The 22,517-nt window shown below is 47.0% G+C and overlaps 1 protein-coding gene across 1 annotated transcript; it reads right to left on the reverse strand.

Annotated features, from left to right (window-relative positions):
* Positions 1-1,517: 1,517 nt before the first annotated feature.
* On the reverse strand, positions 1,518-19,299 carry LOC311035534 (insulin receptor substrate 2-B-like). Its single transcript, XM_084043807.1, has 2 exons — positions 14,406-19,299; positions 1,518-1,804 (listed from the first exon to the last, which is right to left on the reverse strand). Exons 1-2 carry the CDS (start codon positions 18,826-18,828, stop codon positions 1,800-1,802), a joined length of 4,428 nt encoding a protein of 1,475 aa, XP_083899933.1. The 5' UTR covers positions 18,829-19,299; the 3' UTR covers positions 1,518-1,799.
* Positions 19,300-22,517: the final 3,218 nt, after the last annotated feature.

Below are 22,517 nucleotides of genomic sequence, written 5' to 3' on the forward strand. Positions count from 1 at the left end.
GTATTGGTTCTACCCATTTTGTGCAACTATATGCTCAAGTTTTTGACGGTGTGTGTGTGTGTGTGTGTGCGTGTACGCATTGACGTAGTTCTGTAGGTTGCCATTCTTTCTCACACTGCCTGAACTGTGCTGTGGACCGTAGGAGATAAAAAAAACAAAAATAAACACACTGAGAATAATATAACCTCGATAACATCAACTGGGCTAGTATCAGGGCAGGAAACCAAACGCTATCATTCACCGACCACGAGGGGGGCGGAAAGCTTACGAAATACACACCTGGTCATTATGAGTTATTTCACCAACCAGGTATGATTTACAGAATAGAACAGGACATCTCTATGAACGGCTGGATTCCTGCCAACGTAGCAGGGAGATTAGACCAACTTCTAAGCACCTATCAAACTTAACCAGCATTTTTGGCTGTCGTTTGCCTAGCGTTCCTTTTCCCGACCCTGATGGAAGTGCAGTACCATCGCCGTCACGTAATACTAAAAACAGCTTGCAAAAGAAATGTACCAGGATAACCGTAGCTATTGTGACAAAATAAATAAATATGTGCTAAGAGAGCATGAGGAGAGTAACACTTGATGCTTCGTTCGTTCTTCCACTTGCTTAATTAAGGGTACCGTGCTACACCCATACAGGCACAGTTAGCATAATATGCTATCCCCACTGATTCCTAGGCACACTGTGGGTTGGTAGAGCTATGCTAATAAGCATGCTAATACAGTAAACTGTTAGGTTCAGCTGCTGGTCAGTTGAACAGCTCAGTATTTCGACAAGAAACACTGGTTCTGTACCGTGCCTACAGCGCTGTGGGTCCAATATGGGTACCGGTGCGGTATTGGTGCAATGGAAAACAACAAAAAAGTACTTGTCAACTGAAGAGAAATGGATCCAGCCATGAGATTATACAATTTAAGGGGTATTCCACTCAAAAACAGAATAACCAAACAAAAAGAATTGTACTACAAATTCGTCAACCACTTATAAATTCTATGGTACCGTATCAGGGATGGGACAAAAAAGCAGGGATTTAAAAAAATAACTTTTTTTTTTTCTTGTCCAATGCATCTTTTTTTTTCTCTTTTTTTCTCGAAACTACTTTCACTTTCTATTTCTGTACCGTAATGCCTTTTTGCTTACCAGCCTCCCTTTTTTCTTTTCTTTTTTTTTTACAGCGTGGAGTAAAACAGAGTGCTGAGCCGTCGATATGAAACACATGAAGAAAAAAAAAAAAAAAGAAGATATCAGTCTGTCTCGGACTCGCACTCATTCCCAGTCCGCTGGCCGGTGGCCATTTTGTCTTGAGAGGCATGAGACCAACGAGGAAGAAGAACAAGGAAGGAGGCAGCGTGCGCCGACAGCATCGAGAGGAAAAGAAAAAGGGGGTCTTTGCCAATAAAAAGACTATATATATATATATATATATATATATATATATATATATATATATATATATATATATATATATCAGATATACAAGCTCACAGTGAGCTGTGAGCTTGTAGATAGATGACAAAAAATGTAAGCTGAAAGTAAAGGATGAATTACGTCAGAAACAACAGAACTGCAAGCGGCCTCTTGACGTTCGTCCGTGGGTCCGTCCGTCCGTCGTGAACGTTGATTATGATGTTGACGTTTTCTGACGTTGCTTTCAGAGGAAGAGGGGAGAGCAGGGAGAGCAGCTTCTCGGTTTGAGTGAAGGTCAAGGTTCATCAGCGGGGGGGGTGAAAGGTCACTGGGCAGAGTGGAGAGATGAGGAGGGGGGCCTCTATCTGTCGTACCTCCGTTCTTCAATCTGAGAGAGAGAGAGAGACAAGAGAGACAGAAGAGACATTAGTAAACAAGTCAATTGCAGAAGTGTCTAGTGTACAAACGCACTCCAGGACGCACATTATGAACACCACCACACACAGACACGCACGCACACACACGGATGGGGTTGTCCTTCTATAGCAGGGGTGGGCAACTTTGATGATGGAGAGGGCCACTATATTTCCACACTCACTCCAGAGGGCCACATTGCATATACTGTCGGGCAGAAACCTCTTATCTCTGTATTTTAATCATTCGTAAATGAATGCCATACTTCGCCATTCTATGTCACACAAAAATAGCAAAAACAATGTTCATTTAATTCTCAGAGTTACAGACCGATAAGGGTCCATTTGGTTCCTAACTATCCATCATTTAGCTGGGGACACCCTGGAACTCCCTCAAGGACCCCTGGGGGTCCCCGGACCCCACTTTGAGAACCAATGGTCTACACCAGGGGTCTTCAACAGGGGGTCCTCAGAATTGCTACAGGGGGTCCGCCAAATCTCTTTGTGATAGGATCATTATTTTTTACATTAACCACTTGAACCCTAGCATCCCTATTGGACAACTTTAGCCGAAAATAGCCGATCTACAAGCTCACAACGCCTCGCGCTGCGAGGCGTTGTGAGCTTGTAGATCTGCTATTTTCGGCAAAGAGGGGAAGAAAGAGCAGACTAAGTACAGAGTGAAAGTTTACTAAGTATTGACGGTTTAACGGTTTAAATGTATGAAAATACACATTAACATGAATACAACATCTATGAAAAGCTTTAATCTGCAACACAAGTTTATGTAAAATATGGGGGTCCCTGCTTCATCTCTCTCTCAGTTAGGGGGTCCTTGGCCTGAAAAGGTTGAAGACCCCTGGTCTACACCCTCCCCAAGAACAACAGTAAGAGTCAGCAGTGACGATGGGGCAATCGACTCATTTGGGAGAAAAGAATACTTTTTTTTTAACGACTAGCAAAGAGGATTTTACAGTGTATGTGTACTGTATATTATACATACACACACACACACACAGCCAAATGGTGCAGAGTCAGGCTGTATTTAGGGATGCTAGTTGTTTTGGTGTGGGTCTGTGGCCTGGATTGACCCTGGCTGTGGGATGCTTTGTCTACCACAACAATGAACTACAATACAGCTGCTGGAACTCTACACGCATGTGCGTGCGCACACGCGCGCGCGCACACACACACACACACACACACACACACACACACACACACACACACACACACACACACACACACACACACACACACACACACACACACACACACACACACACACACACACACACACACACACACACACACACACACACACACACACACACAGGAGTAGAGATATAGAGAAGCAGGAATGAATGGATGGATAGAGAGGTAGGAGAGAGGCTGCTGTAAAACTAATGCCGTTTGTAAGGTAGGAGGAGGGATGTAGAGAGGGATGATGTGAGGAAGAAAGAGAGGAAGAGGAGGGATGAGAAGAGAGAGAGAAAAACAGAGGGAGGGGAATGAATGAATGAGAGAGAGAGAGAGACAGACAGCATGGAAAGGAGAGACAAAGAGAAAAATAATAAGGGAGCAAGGAAGAGAGAGAAAACAAGCTAGAGGGTGAGAATATGAGAGAGGGAGAGAGAGAGGCAGAGAGAGAGAGTCTGAGGTCTCTGGGTTCTGGTGACACACCCGATGTTGGACTTTAATCAAAACAACCTCCTCAGTACACCAGCCTCAACTGACCTCACACACACACACACACACACACACACACACACACACACACACACACACACACACACACACACACACACACACACACACACACACACACACACACACACACACACACACACACACCTGCATTAGTGAACAGATCTTTGTTCTCTCTCTCTCACCTCCTCTTCTCACCCCTTCTATGTCCCTATGTATGTCGTCTCTCTCCATCACTAGTCCCTCTCTCTCCATCTTGTTCCTATGTCACTAGCGACGTGTTTTGAGCTTGTAGATCTGCTATTTACACTATTTTTGTCATTCAATCCATTAAGGCCTGAGGCGATTCTTAATTCTTTTTTCTAAATCCTAACAGTTTTTTGAAAAACATTGAAAAAAATATTTTTCAAGATTTTTCAAATAGCTCATAGCACAGCACTCGGTGCCACGCTATGAGCTTGTATATCTGCTATTTTTGAATAGCCAAAGAAATCTAAAGTGACACAGATACATTCCAGGTCTTAATGGGTTAAAAATATATATATATGAACATTTTTTAAATGAAAATGATTATGAATCTATTTAGAGATCATCTCAAATAATCGCGATTAGGCAATTATTATGTAATAATTGTGACAGGCCTATATGTCACCCTCTGGCTACCTCTGCCTCTCATTCTGTCCCTCCACAACAAATAACCACAGTCAGACAGACAGACAGACAGACAGACAGAGGAACATGTCACCCTGACATCAGCCTGATGACTGCTGGGAAATTACCTCTATTCCCCTCCCTCCCTCTCTCTCTCTCTGTGTGTCGGTCTCTTCCTGTGACTCTACCTCTGTCTGTCTTTCTGTCTGTCTGTCCATCTCTCTATGTTAGTTTGTCACTGTATGTCTCTCCCTCTGTCTGTCTTTCTCTCTCTCTCTCTCTCCCTCCATCTCGAAATATTGAGGACAATTCAACACTAAGATGTGTGGTGGACAGATTTAACTGTGTGTGCGTGTGCGTGTGTGTGTGTGTGTGTGTGTGCGTGTGTGTGTGTGTGTGCGTGTGCGTGTGTGTAGGCCAGGGCACTTAACGGAGACAAGCTGGGAGGACGCACACACACAGCCTTTTTCCTAGTAAAGTTATCTAACATCACATTCCAGTAAGTTGAGGGGCTCGCTTGTAAAAAAAAAACCTCTCACAGCAGTGTGTCGGAAAGAGACTGGAGGGATGGACGGACAGAAGAAAGAGAATGAAGGACAAGACAGATGGGGGGGGGGCAGACACAAAATGAGAAAAGAAAGGCTCACGCAACATGAGGTAAAGAAAGAGAGTGGTAGAACAAGTAAAGAACGAGAGAGCCCGAGAGAGAGACAGAGAGGCTAGCAGAGGAGCTATGTCCGGTAACACCGTTTCACAAACAGTGGGTCGAGAACCCATTTCTCCAAAAATTCCCCACAAATTTTCATCAGGTAAAAACAAATTCAAACATTTAATTCTATAAAAAATCCATGGGTGAAAAGTAGAAAATGTAGTGGAAAATACGCTCACAACAAGTCGGCTATTTTCACTAGTTTAGGTCTCGGGGAGACATATTAATTTGTTGGGGATCTCGAGCTAAAAAGGTTTGGGATGCAGTGTTCTGGAACAACTTTTTCATGTCAAGGACCCCCAAATTGACACTTATTAGCCTGCGGACCCCCATTTGAAAAGATAAGCCAAGGACCCCCATAAGAGAAGATTTTTACGGCTCTAGCAGTGATTTTCAACCATTTTAATTTCAAGGACCCCCAGTCTGACATGCATTAGGGCTACGGACCCCCATTTAATGGCATTTCTATCTCTGGGACCCCAATTTATTATTGTAAAATCAATTGTTAGTTTAACTCTGAGAGTGTACAAATAGAACCAAATGGACCCGTTAGGGTCCATTTGGTTCCATTGGTACACTCTCAGAGTTACAGACCCATTAGGGTCAATGTGGTTCTTATCTATAATTTAGCTGGGGACCGCCTGGAACTCCCTCAAGGACCCCTGGGGTCCCCGGACCTCACTTTTGATGTGGACTAACACACACATAAGACTTGTAATGTGACTCATTCCACACAGCTTACAGTAACCTGCTCCATTTATCACCAACGAGACGCAACATGTCCTTCTGGGTACAGCGAGCACCAGACAGCTGCTGGTTGGGCCCCGAAACGCAACCTCTCTCTCTTAAAGGAATAGTTCAACCAAAAAAATGACTTAATTTGTATCAATTACACACCCCATGAAGCCTTGAATTCATGGAGTTTTTGACGCATTCCTGAGCCAATCATTTGATGACCGGGTGCATTTCCGGTAGGAGATTCAAAGAGACTCCTTTGAGTCTCCTACCGGATACATTAACATCTTTCTGTCGGTCATCAAATTATTGGAGAAAACTAGAAAATCTCCATGAATTCAATGCTTCATGGGGTGTGTGATTGATAGAAAGTAAGTCATTTTTTGGGTGAACTAACTCCATTAACCCATTCATTCATTTATACTTTGGCTATTCAAAAATAGCAGATATACAAGCTCATAGCGCAGCACTCGGTGCACATCTTTGCTTCTGGGGGTCCCTGGAACTAAATATTTTGAGATGGGGGTTGGCGGCCAAATACATATCATTTTGGGGGTCCTTGACATGAACAAGTTTGAGAACCACTAATATTATAGCAACATAAGTGTTTCAGAAAACAGTTAGGATTTAATATCAGACGTTCTCAAACTTTTTTTCTCAATTTCTTTTCATGTCAAGGACCCCCAAAATGATATGTATTTGGCCGCGGACCCCCATCTCAAAATATTTTGTTCCAGGGACCCCCACCAGAAGCAAAGATTTGAGTTAAAAATGTATATATATATATATATATATATATATATATATATACATATATATATATATATATATATATATATTTTTTTTTTTTTTTTTTTTTTTTCCAAAGATTTGCACACATTTTCACAACTTTTCTTAGCAGATCTACAAGCTGCAACCTGTGGGCTGTACAAAGTGAGTGGTCTACCATCTTGACTCCCACAAATGGGAGGTAGCTAGATTTGTGGGCTATCTGCCAAAGGAATAGCCTAGCCTACCAGCGACACAAGAATGTATCTAGTGGGGTGATACTGTATTAATATTAATTTCTTTGCCCGATTAGAAGATTTTGGTCCTATTTAGTAAAACGTGCCATGGTCAGCATGGCATTAACTCCAGCCTCAGGAGGAGACGACGGGGTTAATGCCATTGCCTGTGGCCGCTTAGTTGGTACTAGCGGGGTACCAACCAACCAACCCCTGCCAACACGGGGTGTTCAATTCCCACTGGGGGGCCACCCACTCTAAAAATGTCTGCAGTCACGGTACATCCTGTAAGGTGCAACGGGAATCAAAGTGTCAGGTTGCTTAAGTCATCTCAAGACCAGGGTTCTCCCCCACCACATAATTATTATGCAACAATCACAGCAGAGGACAAGTCTTTAATCCGTGAACGCATCATCTGTGCCATTTTAAGATTTCTTTGGCTATTCAAAAATAGCAGATCTACAAGCTCGTAGCGCGGCACTCGGTGCTGTAGCTTGTAGATCTGCTATTTTTGAGGTGAAAATTGGTGCAAATATTTTGGTGCAAATTGGTGCAAACATTTGTAACTCAAATCTTTGCTTCTGGGGGGGGGGTCCCTGGAACAACATATTTTGAGATGGGGAGTCCACGGCCAAATACATATCTAAAAACGTTTTCTGAATCCTAACAGTATGTTGCTATAATTTTGGCCACGGACCCCCATCTCAACATATGTTGTTCCAGGGACCCCCAGAAGCACAGATCGGAGTTAAAAATGTTCGCTTTAAAACACATGGATTAAACTCTCAGAGTGCTTTGAGAGAAGACCCTGAGAGAAGACCCTGAGAGAAGACCCTGAGAGAAGACCCTGAGAGAAGACCCTGCTAAAAAACAAACTGCTTTGGCGTTTCTGTGTTCTAAACCATCTGCAGACGTCTCGCTGTAAAGAGTAAAGAGCTCATTTTTCACAATGTGAGCAATACACACACATACCTTTAAACAAAATACAATATATGCATATATTTAATTTAGTGTGTGTGTGTGTGTGTGTGTGTGTGTGTGTGTGTGTGTGTGTGTGTGTGTGTGTGTGTGTGTGTGTGTGTGTGTGCGCGCCTGTGTATGATTGCTAATATTTCTAACATCTGTGGACATGCATATCTATCCGTTTTACAGAGTTCATGTTCACAATCCTACACACACACACACACACACACACACACACACACACACACACGGGTGGGCGGAAGGGGATCCTGTTACGTGAAGGCTACAGTGAGTGCATGCCTGTGTACGGCTCATAAATTCATGTCCGACTGCAAATAGAACAGTAAATATAGAAGACTTGGCCCAAGAGGTGGGAACGACAGGGAACGACAGAGACAGACACAGAGAGAGAGAGAAAGAGAGAGGTAGAGGGCGAGAGCGAGAAGGGGGGGGGGACATTTCCACCTGTAGCAATAGAAGTGTAAAAAAGGGCAGCCAGAGTGAGAATGGGAGAAACAAATTGATGTCTTACCTACTGACTTTCTTTCTACCAGTGGTGTAAAGTAACTAAGAACATGTACTCAAGTACTGTACTTTACTTGAGTATTTCCTATTTCCAGCAACTTTTTACTTCTACTCCACTACATCTCAGAGGCAAATATTGAGACTTCCGGGTGGTTTAAACACAACGAAGAAGAGTGAGAAAATATGGAACTGGCTGACTACAAAAAGAGATTTAAACGCTCGTTTCATCCCGTTGCATAACTTTCTCAGAGCAGGGAGGACTAGTACTACCTTTACCTTTTAGATACGATAGTCATAAGACCCCCTCGAAAACGATATTGCATACTTGACCTGAACATGTTGGGCTGTTAAAAGCCCAACATGTTCAGGTCAAGTATGGGAGCCGTGTTTTGTGAACATGATTAAAATGCATTGATTTTACGGCCTCTCCTCCGTTATTGTTCCAGTGCTCGGATCTCTCCTCTTCTTCTACTATATATAATTGTTGACTAGTAATCGATTAGTTGATTTAATCAACAAATGTGTAAAATAGTGTTTGCTGCATAACAATCATGGAGAGACCAGCCTCTTCAGGTTGGTGAGGATGAGAGCTGAACATGCCATGTTGATTTCACAACGGCCACTGGCCTTTAGATGGTGGAATGAAATCAATAGTCCTAAAATGTTCTATGGGCATTAACACTGTGAGCATTGTTTTGGAGTTTATAAACAGATTTCTGATGCTTTGCTGCTGTTAAACTTGGCCATAGCTCACTTCAATTCATCAAGCATTTTAATTTAACGTAACGTAATGTTCTATTATAAATACTGTCCATGTATTCAAGCCATCATGATGAGGTGAGTAAAAGACAGAGAAAGGGGTAATTTTGGGTGTGAACTACTCCTTTAAAAGGATTATATGATACATGTTATGAGAGATGTGCATGGAAAAAAGCCTAATAAACGACTAATCAACTAAAAGGTTTAAGACTAAAATGACCGATTAACTGACTATGAGGGCACAGCCCTACATCTTAAGACGGTGCCAGTCAATATTTATCAATACACCTAGCAACAGGCTTCAATTAGTGGATCAACATTACAAGAGCCCTCGAACCCAAATCACCAAGTACAACCAAGTACAATTCATGAAGAGATGAGAAGATGTTAACGGCATATTAATGTTGCTAGGTAAACAGTTTAAAGAACAAAACAAAAACAGAATACAAGCACTCACAGATCCATAATCCTATTTTTATCGAAATAACCTCAATAAATAGAGGATTATGTGTCCATGAGAGCTGGTATGCTGTTTGTTTTTATGTTAACCCATTCAATTCGGGGACGCACCCCTGTCATTTTAGATTGCTTTGGCAATTCAAAAATAGCAGATCTACAAGATCGGTGCCACGCTACGAGCTTGTAGATCTGCTATTTTTGAAAAAACAAAAATCGGGAACATTTGTGCAAAACTTTAAATATTTTTCAAAGCGTTTGTAAAATATTTTGTTCCAGAAGCAAAGATTTGAGTTACAAATGTTCACTTTAAAGGTATATACATACAAAATCACAATTTTTCAGCAGATCTACAATCTAAAATGACAGAGATGCGTCCCCTCATTGAATGGGTTAATGTTGCCTTCATTCATGCTTATTGGCATTAGGAAGGGCTATTGAATCACACACACACACACACACACACACACATACACACACGTGTCAAGATCCAGGTGTGCTTCAGAGTCTGTTGAGCCCAGCTGAGAGGAAGTGCATTCCTGACTGATGATGATGCGTTTCCTGTAGGGCCTGCAGTGTGCCCCAACATGCCGCCACGGCAACAAGAAGGCCACATCAAAGGACGCCTGACATGACTCAGCCAGCCGCGCGCGCGCGCGCACGCGCGCACGCACGCACGCACGCACGCACACACACACACACACACACACACACACACACACACACACACACACACACACACACACACACACACACACACACACACACACACACACACACACACACACACACACACACACACACACACTAGAGGCACCCACAATGCCACATGACCCAAATGCTATCCTCACTTGCACAATGCCGCCCCCCCCCCGCCCCCACACACATGCACAGATAATAAACCCACACACACACTTCATAAAAAGAACCTAAGTCTATATAAATACCGACACACATAACAGACATAGTACACAGAGCGTTCTTCCTAGATACACACACACACACGGCCACAAAAAGCATATGTAAGAGCCCGTGCAGCAGAGCCACACAATTAGTCAAAAACATAGTGACAAAGCAGGCCTGATCAAGCTGTAGTCTCCATGAGAAATAACACATTTGTATTTGTTGACCGTTGCAGTTTCCAAATCACAGCCACACAACTGTTTATTTACCCCTCGTTGGGGCAGACAGGGGGGCACGGCCACGTTTGTGTCCCACATCAATGCGTTCGGAAAGGAAAATGGAAGCGGTGGCGGTGAGCTACTGTATCACATTTTAAGTTTAAGTATACAGTTTGAACATCTTTCTGCCTTTGATTTGCTGCCAACATAGAACCAATGGTTACGAGTAGGAGCAACGAGATATTAAGATTTGCTCATGATACCTTGTAACTATCTGGCCTAGTTAGCCCCGACACACACACACACACACACACACACACACACACACACACACACACACACACACACACACATTCACACACCAAACAAAAGGTCAATGAACCTGCTTGCAGCGGCAGAAAACAAAGATCCAAATGCCCCGCAATCACGCACGCAAAACAGGGTCTGCTTTAGAGCTATGAGTGTCAAGTTGATCTCACTGTGTTACCTAAAGCAGCACCGACAATTTAGTTAACACTCTCACTCTATTCAGCACAATGATAAACAAATGAAACAAATGAGTCACTCATCACTTGATGAGAACCCTGTCTCTCTCTCTCACACACACACACACACACACACACACACACACACACACACACACACACACACACACACACACACACACACACACACACACACACACACACACACACACACACACACACACACACACACAGGAGTGTGACATGCTCAGGAAGAAAGGGAACAAACCAGAATGAGAAATCGTGAGGAGATAAACTGAGAGTGAAACTAGAGAAAAAGTGCTCCTCAGAGCACCAGGTCAGGTACGTTATTGTGGCCTCCTGGTGGCGCTATAATAGGCCAATGTGAAAAGGGTGCCATTTATTCTCAGGCCTTTCACGGCAATCGGACACTGCATTCATGATTTGATTCTGCTAAATCAGACCTGCTGGTGGCGCTATAACAGGCCAATACGAAAAGGGTGGCATTTCTTCCTCGGCCTAGAGGGAATGTGCGTGTGAAATTTCATGGAAATCGCAAGCTGCATGCATAATTTGAGCCTTTTTTTTCAAAACGGACCAATCCTGCAAACTTTGGAAGGCCACCTTAGGCAATGAGGATGGAATATGGAAAATCGGACAGATCCATGTTGATCACATGACTATAGAGATACTGTGTACCGATTTGCATGACGTTTGGATAAAATCTGTAGGAGTAATATTAAAAAATGGGTTTTGCACGAATCGGTCTCCTGGTGGCGCTATAACAGGCCCATGTGAAAAATGTGGGGCAGAGGTTCTGAATTGGCATCCAGGGAGGTGTGTGTGCACAGTTTCGCATCGACCGTGCCAATGGTGCCGGAGATTAGCTGCTCGCAGACGGACAGGACAGGACACACGGACGTACAGACGGACAGGGGGTAAAACATACTCTCTCGCCATGCCTTTCGGCCTGGCGGAGACAATCAAGAAGTGAGCTGAAAAAAAATGATGAAAGAGTGAATGTGAACATCCTCTTTTTCTTTTTTTATATTTGAGGTGTACTTCCTCTGCCCTTCTTTCCAAACGCATCCTGTCTGGTCTCTCTCTGTGTGTGTGTGTGTGTGTGTGTGTGTGTGTGTGTGTGTGTGTGTGTGTGTGTGTGTGTGTGTGTGTGTGTGTGTGTGTGTGTGTGTGTGTGTGTGTGTGTGTGTGTCAGTGACACCGTGTACAAAGGTTATCTCTACCCGTGTAACAAGCACTGACCAACTGGCAATAACATCATAATAGGCTAGTACCACATGAACCATAGGATCCCTATTCTAGGCATTTTATAATAGGCAAACATTCGGAGAAAACATTAACCCATTAAGAGTAGACCTGAGGCCGATTCTACAAATTACTTCTAAATCCTAACCAGAGTTGCCAGATCTGCTTATTATAATTTCCCCGCAAGATTTTATTTGAAAATAGACAATCTATCTTTTGGGCTGGTTTTCCTAGACCTGGTTGCTTGTTTCTCTCACAGAATTTGGCAACACTGATCCTAACAGTTTTCTGAAAAACTATTGTTGCCATATCAGTGGTTCTCAAACTTTTTCATGTCAAAGACCCCCCCAAAATGTATTTGGCCGTGGACCCCCCCCACCCCCCCATCTCAAAATATTTCGTTCCAGGGACCCCCCAAGAAGCAAAGATTTGAAAAAGTTTGCTTTAAAAAAAAAAAACTACAAGCGTGCGTGCGTCTAACACACGCACGTATACATTACACAAGACAAGTATGTTTTGCTACCATGATGAGTGCCATCAAATCTAAAAGGCACATTTGCACTCACTCTCAGGCACACACACACACACACACTTTTCACACTTGTTTGTGAACCACGTACGGTTCAGAGTGTCTCTATCTACAACTCTGTTACCACCTTTTACACAGCCGTTAACACATGCCTCTCCACATGCCACTATACCACACACACACACACACACACACACACACACACACACACACACACACACACACACACACACAGACACACACACACACACAGCTACATGCAAACCTATAGGACCCAGCCGCTCAACAGTTAGAGCAGGAGAATCAGACCAGAGAGAGACAAGAGAGAGAACACACACACAAGTAATTGGGCATATATTAGCATTGTGATCAATGTCATAGGTTTCCTTTGCTTGACTGCTAAAACCACTATTTTTGGGCAGGCTTTTCTTTTTTGTGTATTTATCATACCAACAAATACAAAACAAATACTTACAACCAGACTGACAGACAGTGAGTAAAGTATTGCACACACACACCCACACACACAGTTTATGGCACACTTGCGTGCATCTATAGACCAACAGACAGGCACACACACACACACACACACACTCGTCTAGATGAAACGCATATTGCTGTCGCTTTCTGCGCCGAAGTCTGTTCGAGACCTCGACTCCCCCGTCAGACAGACGCTGTCAGAGACAAACCCCACGCTAACACAAGAGCCTCCGTTAAGATCACAGGAGCCCTAGCATCTAAAATAGACGCGGCCTGATGCAGGGAACTGAGAGAATGTGGCTATTAATAGCACAGCACACAAGGATATTTTGGGGTTTTCAATGAGAATTCAAATGGAAATATCGACTGAAGTCATGCTGTCTCTTACACACACACACACACGTCTCTCTCACACACACACTACCCAAAACATCTCCAATAGCTCTAGCTCTCTCTCTCTCTCTCAAAACCACCGGCTTCGAATGCTATCAATGCATTGAATGGGAGATTATCACGTTTTATCAGACCATTGCCAAAACAGACATCTCACACACTCACAGACACAGTTTCTCTACCTCACACACACATACTTTGTCTCTCAGCCAGACCAGGACTGCACACTAACTGCGGGGGGTGTCTGATGTATTCGTCACTAGGGGCTGTCACGATTTACACATTTAAGTTGACGATTAATTATCACTCAAATAATTGCGATTAACGATTTGATTGTGTGTTTGGCCATTGAACATTGGAACATATGAACCCTTTGATATGCCAAATAACTGAAGTATACAAAGAAACTATTGACATATTTAATCATTTTATACGTGTAAAAATAGCAGAAATAGCTGATCTACAAGCTTACAACGCGTTGTAAGCTTGTAGATCTGCTATTTCTGTTTTTTTTTTATATTTGAAAATGTGTGAAAGGTTTTCAATATGGAAACGATTATGACGATTATGCAAAAATAATTGCGATTATCTCAAGTAATTGCGATTAGACGATTATTATGTGATAATTGTGACCAACCTTTTGAGTGTCTGATACACTCAAACTTACCTGACTTGACAAAACTGTGATTTTTTTTATGCTACAGATTTCTCACCCTGTCACACACACACACACACACACACACACACACACACACACACACACACACACACCAAACAATGGGGTACAACTCACCCTTGGTCGTTGCGGTGACCCCGTCTGATTTGGTGAAGTCTATACTGGCGTAGGCTCCGTTCTCCGGCAGAGGCACCGTTGCCATCGACGACGACGACGATGTCGTCGAACTCCCGCCGCCGCCGCCGCCGACTGCACCGGTTCCCAGAGCGGCCGTGGTGGTGGCGAGCGCCCCATTACTCCCATCTTCCCTCAGCTCCAGAGCGATGTAGTTCAGCCCGTTCTGGTAGCCCAGGGAAATGTTCCGGCACATTCTACCTCCTCCTACTCCTCCAGAGGAGGAGGAGACGGAGGACGACGAGGCCGACGTCACGGGGGTCATCGTGTCCAAATCGGAGGTTCTCAACTGGGGGCGGAGCGGCCCCGAGTCACCCAGCCCGTCCACGGACATCCACACGCTGTCGAAGGAGCCCGAGGAGGCCCACCTGGTGGCCGTCTGACCGTCGCTCAGGTACGAGCCGTTGGGGGCCGAGGGGTGAGCCAAGCTGGGATGGGTGGCTGAGGACGAGGGGCCGCCCGCGCCTCCCGCTTGGGGAGCAGAGTTTGAGGCGGAGGTGGAGGTCGAGGAGAAGGTCTCGGAGCTGTGTCTCCTCCTGCCCTGCGGGTCGGCTCGCACCACCTTGGGTTCCGGCTGAAGGAGGTGAGGAGAAGGCTGGGGCGCCCTCCCGGGACTCGACGGAGGGAGAGGAGGGGGAGAGATGGAGGAGGTGGCGGGAGGAGCGTGTCCGTAGCGGCCCTCCATCACGCACAGGTGCTGCAGCATCGCCGTGGGGCTCGACCGCGAACCGCTGTCGCCCCCCCTCGCAACGAGGTTAAAGGTCATGTCAGTGTAGTCGTCCCCCATCGACCTCCAGTGACCTCCCCCGGGAGGGACCCCCGGGGACGCCAGTGACGCGGTGTTGGCAGCGAGGGGTCGGATGTAGGTGGGCGGGTTCCAGGGTGCCACCAGGCTGGGTCTGGGCGACTGTTTCTTCCCGAGACCCCCGGCAGAGGAGCCGTCTTGCTGCTCGCCTCCTCCGACCTCCACGCTCATGTAGTCCTGATGACCCTGAGCCTGGGTTTGAGGAGGGGAGTTGCTGGCGGGCATCTGCTGGTGCGGGTAATGGTCTCCGAACTCGATGTTGATGTACTCCCCCGGGCTGGACGGCCCCTCGGACGAGCTCCCGGTGGTCGCTGGCACGGAGGTGGACACCCCGGTGGACACCCCCGTGGACACAGTGGAGGGCTCGCTAGCCCGCGGCAAGCCGTGGAAGCTCCGCCTGCCCAGCGGAAGCCGGTTGGGTCTCACGGCTCTCCGGTCGGCCATGGCTGCCGCCGTCTGATGCTGAGCGCCGTAGGGCGGGGGTGGGTGAGAAGGGGTGCTGGTGTTGGAGCTTCCCCCTGCTCCTCCACCCGGGTTCCTCTTCTCTGGGGTCGAGGCCGTAGCGACTTGTGAGTAAACAGGCTTGGCAGGGGAGCACATAGGAACATACTCTCCGTACTCCTCCTTCTCCTCTTTTTCTCTGTCTCTTGCAGGGGCCTTGTAGGAGCGAGGGAGCGAGAAGTAAGGGCTGTAGGATTTTGGGGTGCCCTCGGGCGTGCTGAGGGCATAGTATCCTCCGCTTTCGCTGGAGAGCTTACGGCCACCGCTGCTGTATGACATGTCCATGTACTCGCCGTTCTCGGGCCGCTCTGCGATGCTATCACTGACGCTGGCGCCGCCCGCACTACACCCAGCCGCACTGGAGCTGCTGTGGGGGCTCGGGGAGGCCTGGACGGGGGAAGGCGAGCCCCCGCTGCCCCCCGGCAGCATCATCATATATCCGTGGTTTTCCGTGGAGGATTGGGAGCTGGGGTGGTGGGCCATGCGAGAGGCCAAGGCGGGGCTGTGAAATTGGGGGGAGTGGGAGACATGGTGGTGGTAAGAGGTGGGTTGCATAGGCATGTAGTCGGGCGGGGTGTCCCGTGGCGATGCGGCCACGCCACACAGCATAGGCATGTAGCCGCTGTCTTCTTTTGCAGAAGAAGATGAAGAGTGATCAGCTCCTGCGCCACCGCCGGGCTCCGTCCGGGAGAGCGTGGAGGGCCGGCTCTGCTGGCTGTGCTCTGAGCAGGAGCTGTAGTCAGAGCGGAGCGAGGAAGAGGAGGACGAAGGCCCCCCGCGGAGGAGTCCACTACCGAATGGGAGCCCTGCCTCTCCCACCGAGCCCTCTTCCACTGAAAAGGCGGTCTGGGTCATCTTCTGATACACTGCCACCCCCGCACCTCCCGTCGCGCCTCCTCCGCCTGGCCTGGTGAACGAGTGGGTCCGCCTCCTCAGCGAAGACGACGAGGAGGAAAAGCAGCGTTCGTCCTCCGCTGTGGACATGGCCTCGTCCCGCGGCGTGTCCCCTCCTCCCGAGCTCGACCCAAATGCCTCCCGGTGCCAGCCCATGGCCATGTAGTCGCTCAGGCAGTTCTCCTCCCGGATGGGCGGGGTGTTCCCCAACGAGTCGGGCGTATTGCTCCGCACGCGGAAGTACCGGAAGTCTCCAGGACTGGAGCCGTACTCGTCGGAGGAGTTGAACCCGCCGTCAGAGGGCGAGCCGCAGATGGAGGCGCTGGACGGGCGGGTGAGGGTGTCCGACACCGAGCCGTGCCCGCTGCTCGATGACACACTGACGGGGCTGGTGGTGGAGGGGAAGTGGGACACTGGGAGTGAAGCGGAGCGGGCGTGGTAGGTGGCAGAGGATGAAGACGAAGAACCTGGGATGGCGCGGGAGACATAACGCCCCCCTACCCCTACGCTTGTGCTCGTACCTGCGTTTCCTGTGGCAACGTTGCTGCTGCAGCCACTTCCGCTCTCCTGCCGTCCAAGGTGAGCACGGCCAGCGTTGAGGTGCACGAGGCTCCCTGTGGCTGAGCGGAAAGGCCGGTTCATTGTACCCTCACCCTCGCTGGACGTTCGGAACCGGTAGCCACTGGCTCCAGAGCTCTTGCTCGAGGGCGGAGTCCCGGCAACCGACTCGGTTCGAGAGCGGCGCTGTAGGCCCGTCTGGCTTGGCGGGAGGTTACCGAGGTGACGCCGAGTGGTGATAAACGGCAATGGGTTAGAGCCAGACGACTGACTTTTGCTCCGGGGTCGGAACTCTGCAAAGGCTTTCAACGCCTTCATTGTCTCCAGGATGGTTTCGTGCATGTTTTGGGCCACGACAGAATCGTCCACCTGCATCCATATCTCACCCGGCCCGATAGAAGAGGAGCGTCCCACCTCTATGAAAAAGAAGCTTTCTGAATGTCCACAACGCCTGATGTTCATCAGCTGGAGGTTAACGCAAGGAGTTTCAGAGTTCAACTTAACGAGGTGAAGGGTTTTGGTGGAGAGGCATAAGCGGTACACGCCCGTGAGGTTTTTAGTTTGGCCCAGTCCTTTCGGTTTCACATTAACCTGCCACACCTCCTTAAAAACAGTACCGGGGGTCACCGTACCGTATCCGTCGTCTAAATCGTCAGAATCCAAATGCCCCTTTTTCCCCTCACACATCAGTTCACTCACCGCCACGTACCAGTCCTCCTGCTCCTGCTCGTTCTCGGCCACAATAGCAAAGTACTCGTCCTTAGTGTAGAGGGCGATGAGGTGCTTGTTTTTAGAATCCGCCCTTTTGTTTACCGTGAAGCACTGGTAGAGGTAAATGACCCGCTTCGGGGGCGAAGGGGCCACGGCTCCGCCGCTGACGGCGGCAGCGGCGGCGGCGGACCGCAGGCTATTCCTGAACTTCTTCTCGCTGTCGTAGTACTCCAGGCGGCTGGGGCCCAGGTGGCTGGCCGCTCGGAGAACGAAGAACCGCTTGTGGCCGTGCTTCTGCTTCCTCAGGTAGCCACACTTGCGAATGTCGTCCACCGCCTCCGAGCTGCTGTTGGTGGTGACGCTCACAGACGCGTATACATGGCCGCTGCTGCTCGGGGGGGCAGCGGCGGCGGGGTCGTCGACATGGACCTGATGGCCCGAGTGGCTCGACGTCGAGGAGGACGTGGATCTCCTGCCCGGTGAAGAATCCGCGGTGTTCTCGCCGGAAAGATGCTGCTGCGGCAACTGGTAGTGATGGAGGTGCGACGCCGCGGCACCACCGTGTTGTTGTTGTTGTTGATCCTTTGGCTGGCCGATCGGCGGGTGGTGGAGGAGGTGGTGGTGTTGTTGTTGGCCGAGCAGGTGATGGTGGTGGTGGGAGGAGGGCGGTAAATGTTGATGGAAACGAGATCCCGCTCCACCGCCGCCGATGTTAATTAACGGGGAAGAAGGGGGTTCCCCGACCGATCCGCCGCCGCCGTCTCCGTTCGCGGCGGCGGCCACCGCGAACGGAGACGGCGGCGGTTGCTTCGTCCCCACGTCCCTCTGCTGCGACTCCAGCAGCAGCATCGCGGCTTTGCTGCTGCTGCCGTCCTGGTAATTGGTGAAATTCGCCATCAGATCAGAGGAAACACAATCCAGAGGTCACTCTGCTCTGCTAGCGAGCTAATAATCCGAGTGGAAGAAGAGCCCAGACCCCCATCCATCCATTCTCCTTGTTGTTTTCGGGAGACGGAGCTCGCCAGCTCCGGCTTTGCTTTGCTGTTCTGGCTCTGCTAGCGCAGCGAGCAGCAGCACGCTATGCTAGGCCAGCTAAAACCTGCACGACTCCTCGGCTCGAACCCGTTTGTTTATTATTCCGCTCGAACCCGGGTCTCTGCTCCTGCCTCCCCCGTCCCCCGGCCTCTCCTCTTCTCTCCCCCTCTCTCTCTCTCTCCGCGGGGCTCCTCCACTGAGGGACGTCGTGTTTATGTCGCCGACGTGTGCGACATGTTTGAGGAACGCCGAAGTCGTGTGTATAAACGCGGGGTAAGAAAAGCGAGCTACTCGGCTAGCTTGTGTGTGTTAGCAGGGTTAGCACTTCTTCTATCCGCTCCTCTCTCTTCTTCTTCTGTACACATCTCTCCACGGGCCACACAGCACAAACAACCAGTGTTGCCAGGTTCTGTGAGGGAATCAAGCAACCGGGTCTATGAAAACAAGCCCAAAAAAAGCGACACTTTGAAAATAGCCATAATAATAACCTGTACTATTTGAAAATAACCGACCGATCTGCTATCAAAAAATAAAATGAAAAGACAAATCAGTCTTGAAAAAAATGAGGTAATTTTGGGGGGGGAATTAAACATTTTAACAACACAAATGTCCCTGGCACAACATATTTTCAGATGGGGGGTCTTTGGACAAATACATTAATTTTGGGGTCCTTGACATGAAAATGTTTGAGAACCTACTGGTTGTACTAGGAAACAAGTCCAAAATATGCACACTTTAGAAACAAGCCCAAAATGAGTACACTTTAGAAACAAGCCCAAAATAAGAACACTTTAGAAACAAGCCCACAATAAGACACTTTAGAAACAAGTCCAAAATAAGTACACTTTAGAAACAAGTCCAAATAAGTACACTTTAGAAACAAGCCCAAAATGAGTACGCTTTAGAAACAAGCCCAAAATATGTACACTTTAGAAACAAGCCCAAAAAAACTGCAACTAACCAATATTTACAAGACTTTACAGAAAGACAAGCCCAAAGTCGCTTATAATAAGCGGACATGGCAACGTTGCAGACAACACCTGACCCGTGCGTCACCACCGACAAAACAGGGAGGAACAAAGACGCACAACGCGCCTTCCCATTGGACGGCCCACTGAGAGTGATGCGCAGTCGGACCAATCGCCGTCCGACGGCGGGGGTTTTACGTCAATCGCTCTGACCCAACGGCGTCGTATGGAGTTTCATTGAAGTGAAAAAAAGGGGCGGTGACGTTTTCTGCTCTGGGCCTCTAGCCCATCTATATCTATGCTCTAGCCAGACCTTACTCTATGAGCCAGACCCCTAACTCTATGAGCCAGACACTCTGATCTTTAGATCAGTTTATTCAGTAGTAGATAGTGGTGTAAATTAACTACGTTTACTCAAGTACTGTACTTAAGTAAATCTTTGGGGTATTTTTTTTTACTTTACTGGAGAATTTTCTACTCCACTACATCTCAGAGACAAATATTATACTTTTACTCCTCTACAATTATTTGAAAACTTTAGTAATTAGGAGTTATGTAGTTTCTTAGTAGATTTGGATTATTATTGCAAAACATATATTGACCACTTCAGCTATATATGTATTTTGGCCATTTGAAAATAGACGATCTACAAGGCAAGCTCACAATGTGTTGCGAAAAAAACAAAGTTCAGTTGTTATATTTATGTATAAAGACACATAAAAACACTTTTTTAATACAAATCTTTTGACTCATAATTCATACGTGAAAGGGTTAAAGTTTCTCAGCTTATCTTTTCATTTCAGAGTAGGACTCACATTTATTTTAGAATGATGTCTTGTCTTAGCCCCCAGCACTTATGATGGGCATAGATCTACTGGACGTTCTGAACCAGTTAACACAAACACATGTTTTTGTTATTTCATAACAGGTACATTAGCAGCACACAAATTATATTCAAATCAACCATTTGTGACAAATCACATGGAATCGCTTGCCTGTCTGTCTACAGCAGGGGTCTTCAACAGGGGGTCCGGGACCCCTAGGTGTCCTTAGAGTTACTACAGGGGGTCAGCCAAATCTTTGTGTGATATGATTTTTTTTTTTGCATTAACCTCTTGAACCCTATAGCATCCCTTTTCTTAGCATCCATCCCAACTTTAGCCAAAAATAGCAGATCTACAAGCTCACAACGCCTCGCAGCTATTTTTGGCAAAGAGTTATAGGGGTAGAGGGAAAAAGAGTTAGTGTTTTATCTGAAACACAATTTTATACAATATAAAGGGGAGGGGGTCCCTGCTTCATCTCTCTCAGCTAGGGGGTCCTTGGCCTGCACGCACGCACGCACACACACACACACACACACACACACGCACGCACGCACGCACGCACACACACACACACACACACACACACACACACACACACGCACACACACACACACACACACACACACACACACACACACACACACACACACACACACACACACACGCGCACACGCATGCACGTATATAGCTGCTTCATTGCTATTCTTATCAATTTGTTGCTACAATCTTATGAAGCCGTATGTTACTCTTGTGTAGGCCTATAGGAGATGGGTCATACATAAACTCTTTAATCTTGAATAGTGTCCCTAAAACTGTCCCTTTCAGTAAAGAAACAGTTGTTGATCCTGTTTGTCTGCTGCAGACAGAAACAAGCACACAAATTGGACACAAATTGGATTACAGGTTAGAGACCTTTTAAACTTCCCCAGACGGAAGGTCTTGGATCCAAAAGTCAATTCGAAACGCTAGCTTGGTGGCGGTGCCGAAGGGCTGATGTTGATTAAAACTGTGGTTCTCTATCTTTTTCATGCCAAATTGCGATATGCGTTTGGCCGCAGACCCCCATATGAAAATATTTTTCTTTGCCGGAAATAGGTGATCTGCAAGCTCACAGTACTTAAGTACCGGCCCCAACAGGGCCAGGTCACAGGGCCGGGCCAGGTCACAGGGCCAGGCCACAGGGGTCAGCGGGGGGGTCACACACATGACCTGCGTGGCGCAACACTTGTTTTCAAACGTTGAGCCGAATGGCCTACTTAGCAGTGGTGGGAAAAGTACTCACATTTTTTACTTAAGTAAAAGTATCAATACTGCAATGTAGAAATACTCTGTTACAAGTAGAAGTCCGGAATTCAAAATTTACTTGAGTAAAAGTACAAAAGTATTGGTATCAAAATGTACTTAAAGTACACAATTAAAAGTACTCTTTATGCAGAATGTCCCATTTCACAAGTTGTCAAAATGTGTAAATTGTATAATAATATATAGAAAATAGCAGATCTATAAGCTCACAATCGTGACGCATTGGGACCTTGTAGATTGGCTATTTTCAAATGGCCGAAATGTATACAGTATAGGGCTGAAGAGTAATGGAGTAAAAGTACAATATTTGGTTCTGAAATGTAGTGGAGTAGAAGTAAAAGTATGCCTCAATTAAAATTGGAAATACTCAAGTAAAGTAAAAAATGCCTCAAAATTGTACTTAAGTACAGTACTTGAGTAAATGTACTTAGTTACTTTACACCACTGCTACTTA

This window comes from Gymnoscopelus microlampas (genome assembly GCF_963454915.1).
Source record: "Gymnoscopelus microlampas genome assembly, chromosome: 19".
Classification (NCBI taxonomy): Eukaryota; Metazoa; Chordata; class Actinopteri; order Myctophiformes; family Myctophidae; genus Gymnoscopelus; species Gymnoscopelus microlampas.

Excerpts from the sequence above, each read along its gene's own strand:
- LOC311035534 (XM_084043807.1), bottom strand. The coding sequence starts at position 18,828 with ATGGCGAATTTCACCAATTACCAGGACGGCAGCAGCAGCAAAGCCGCG.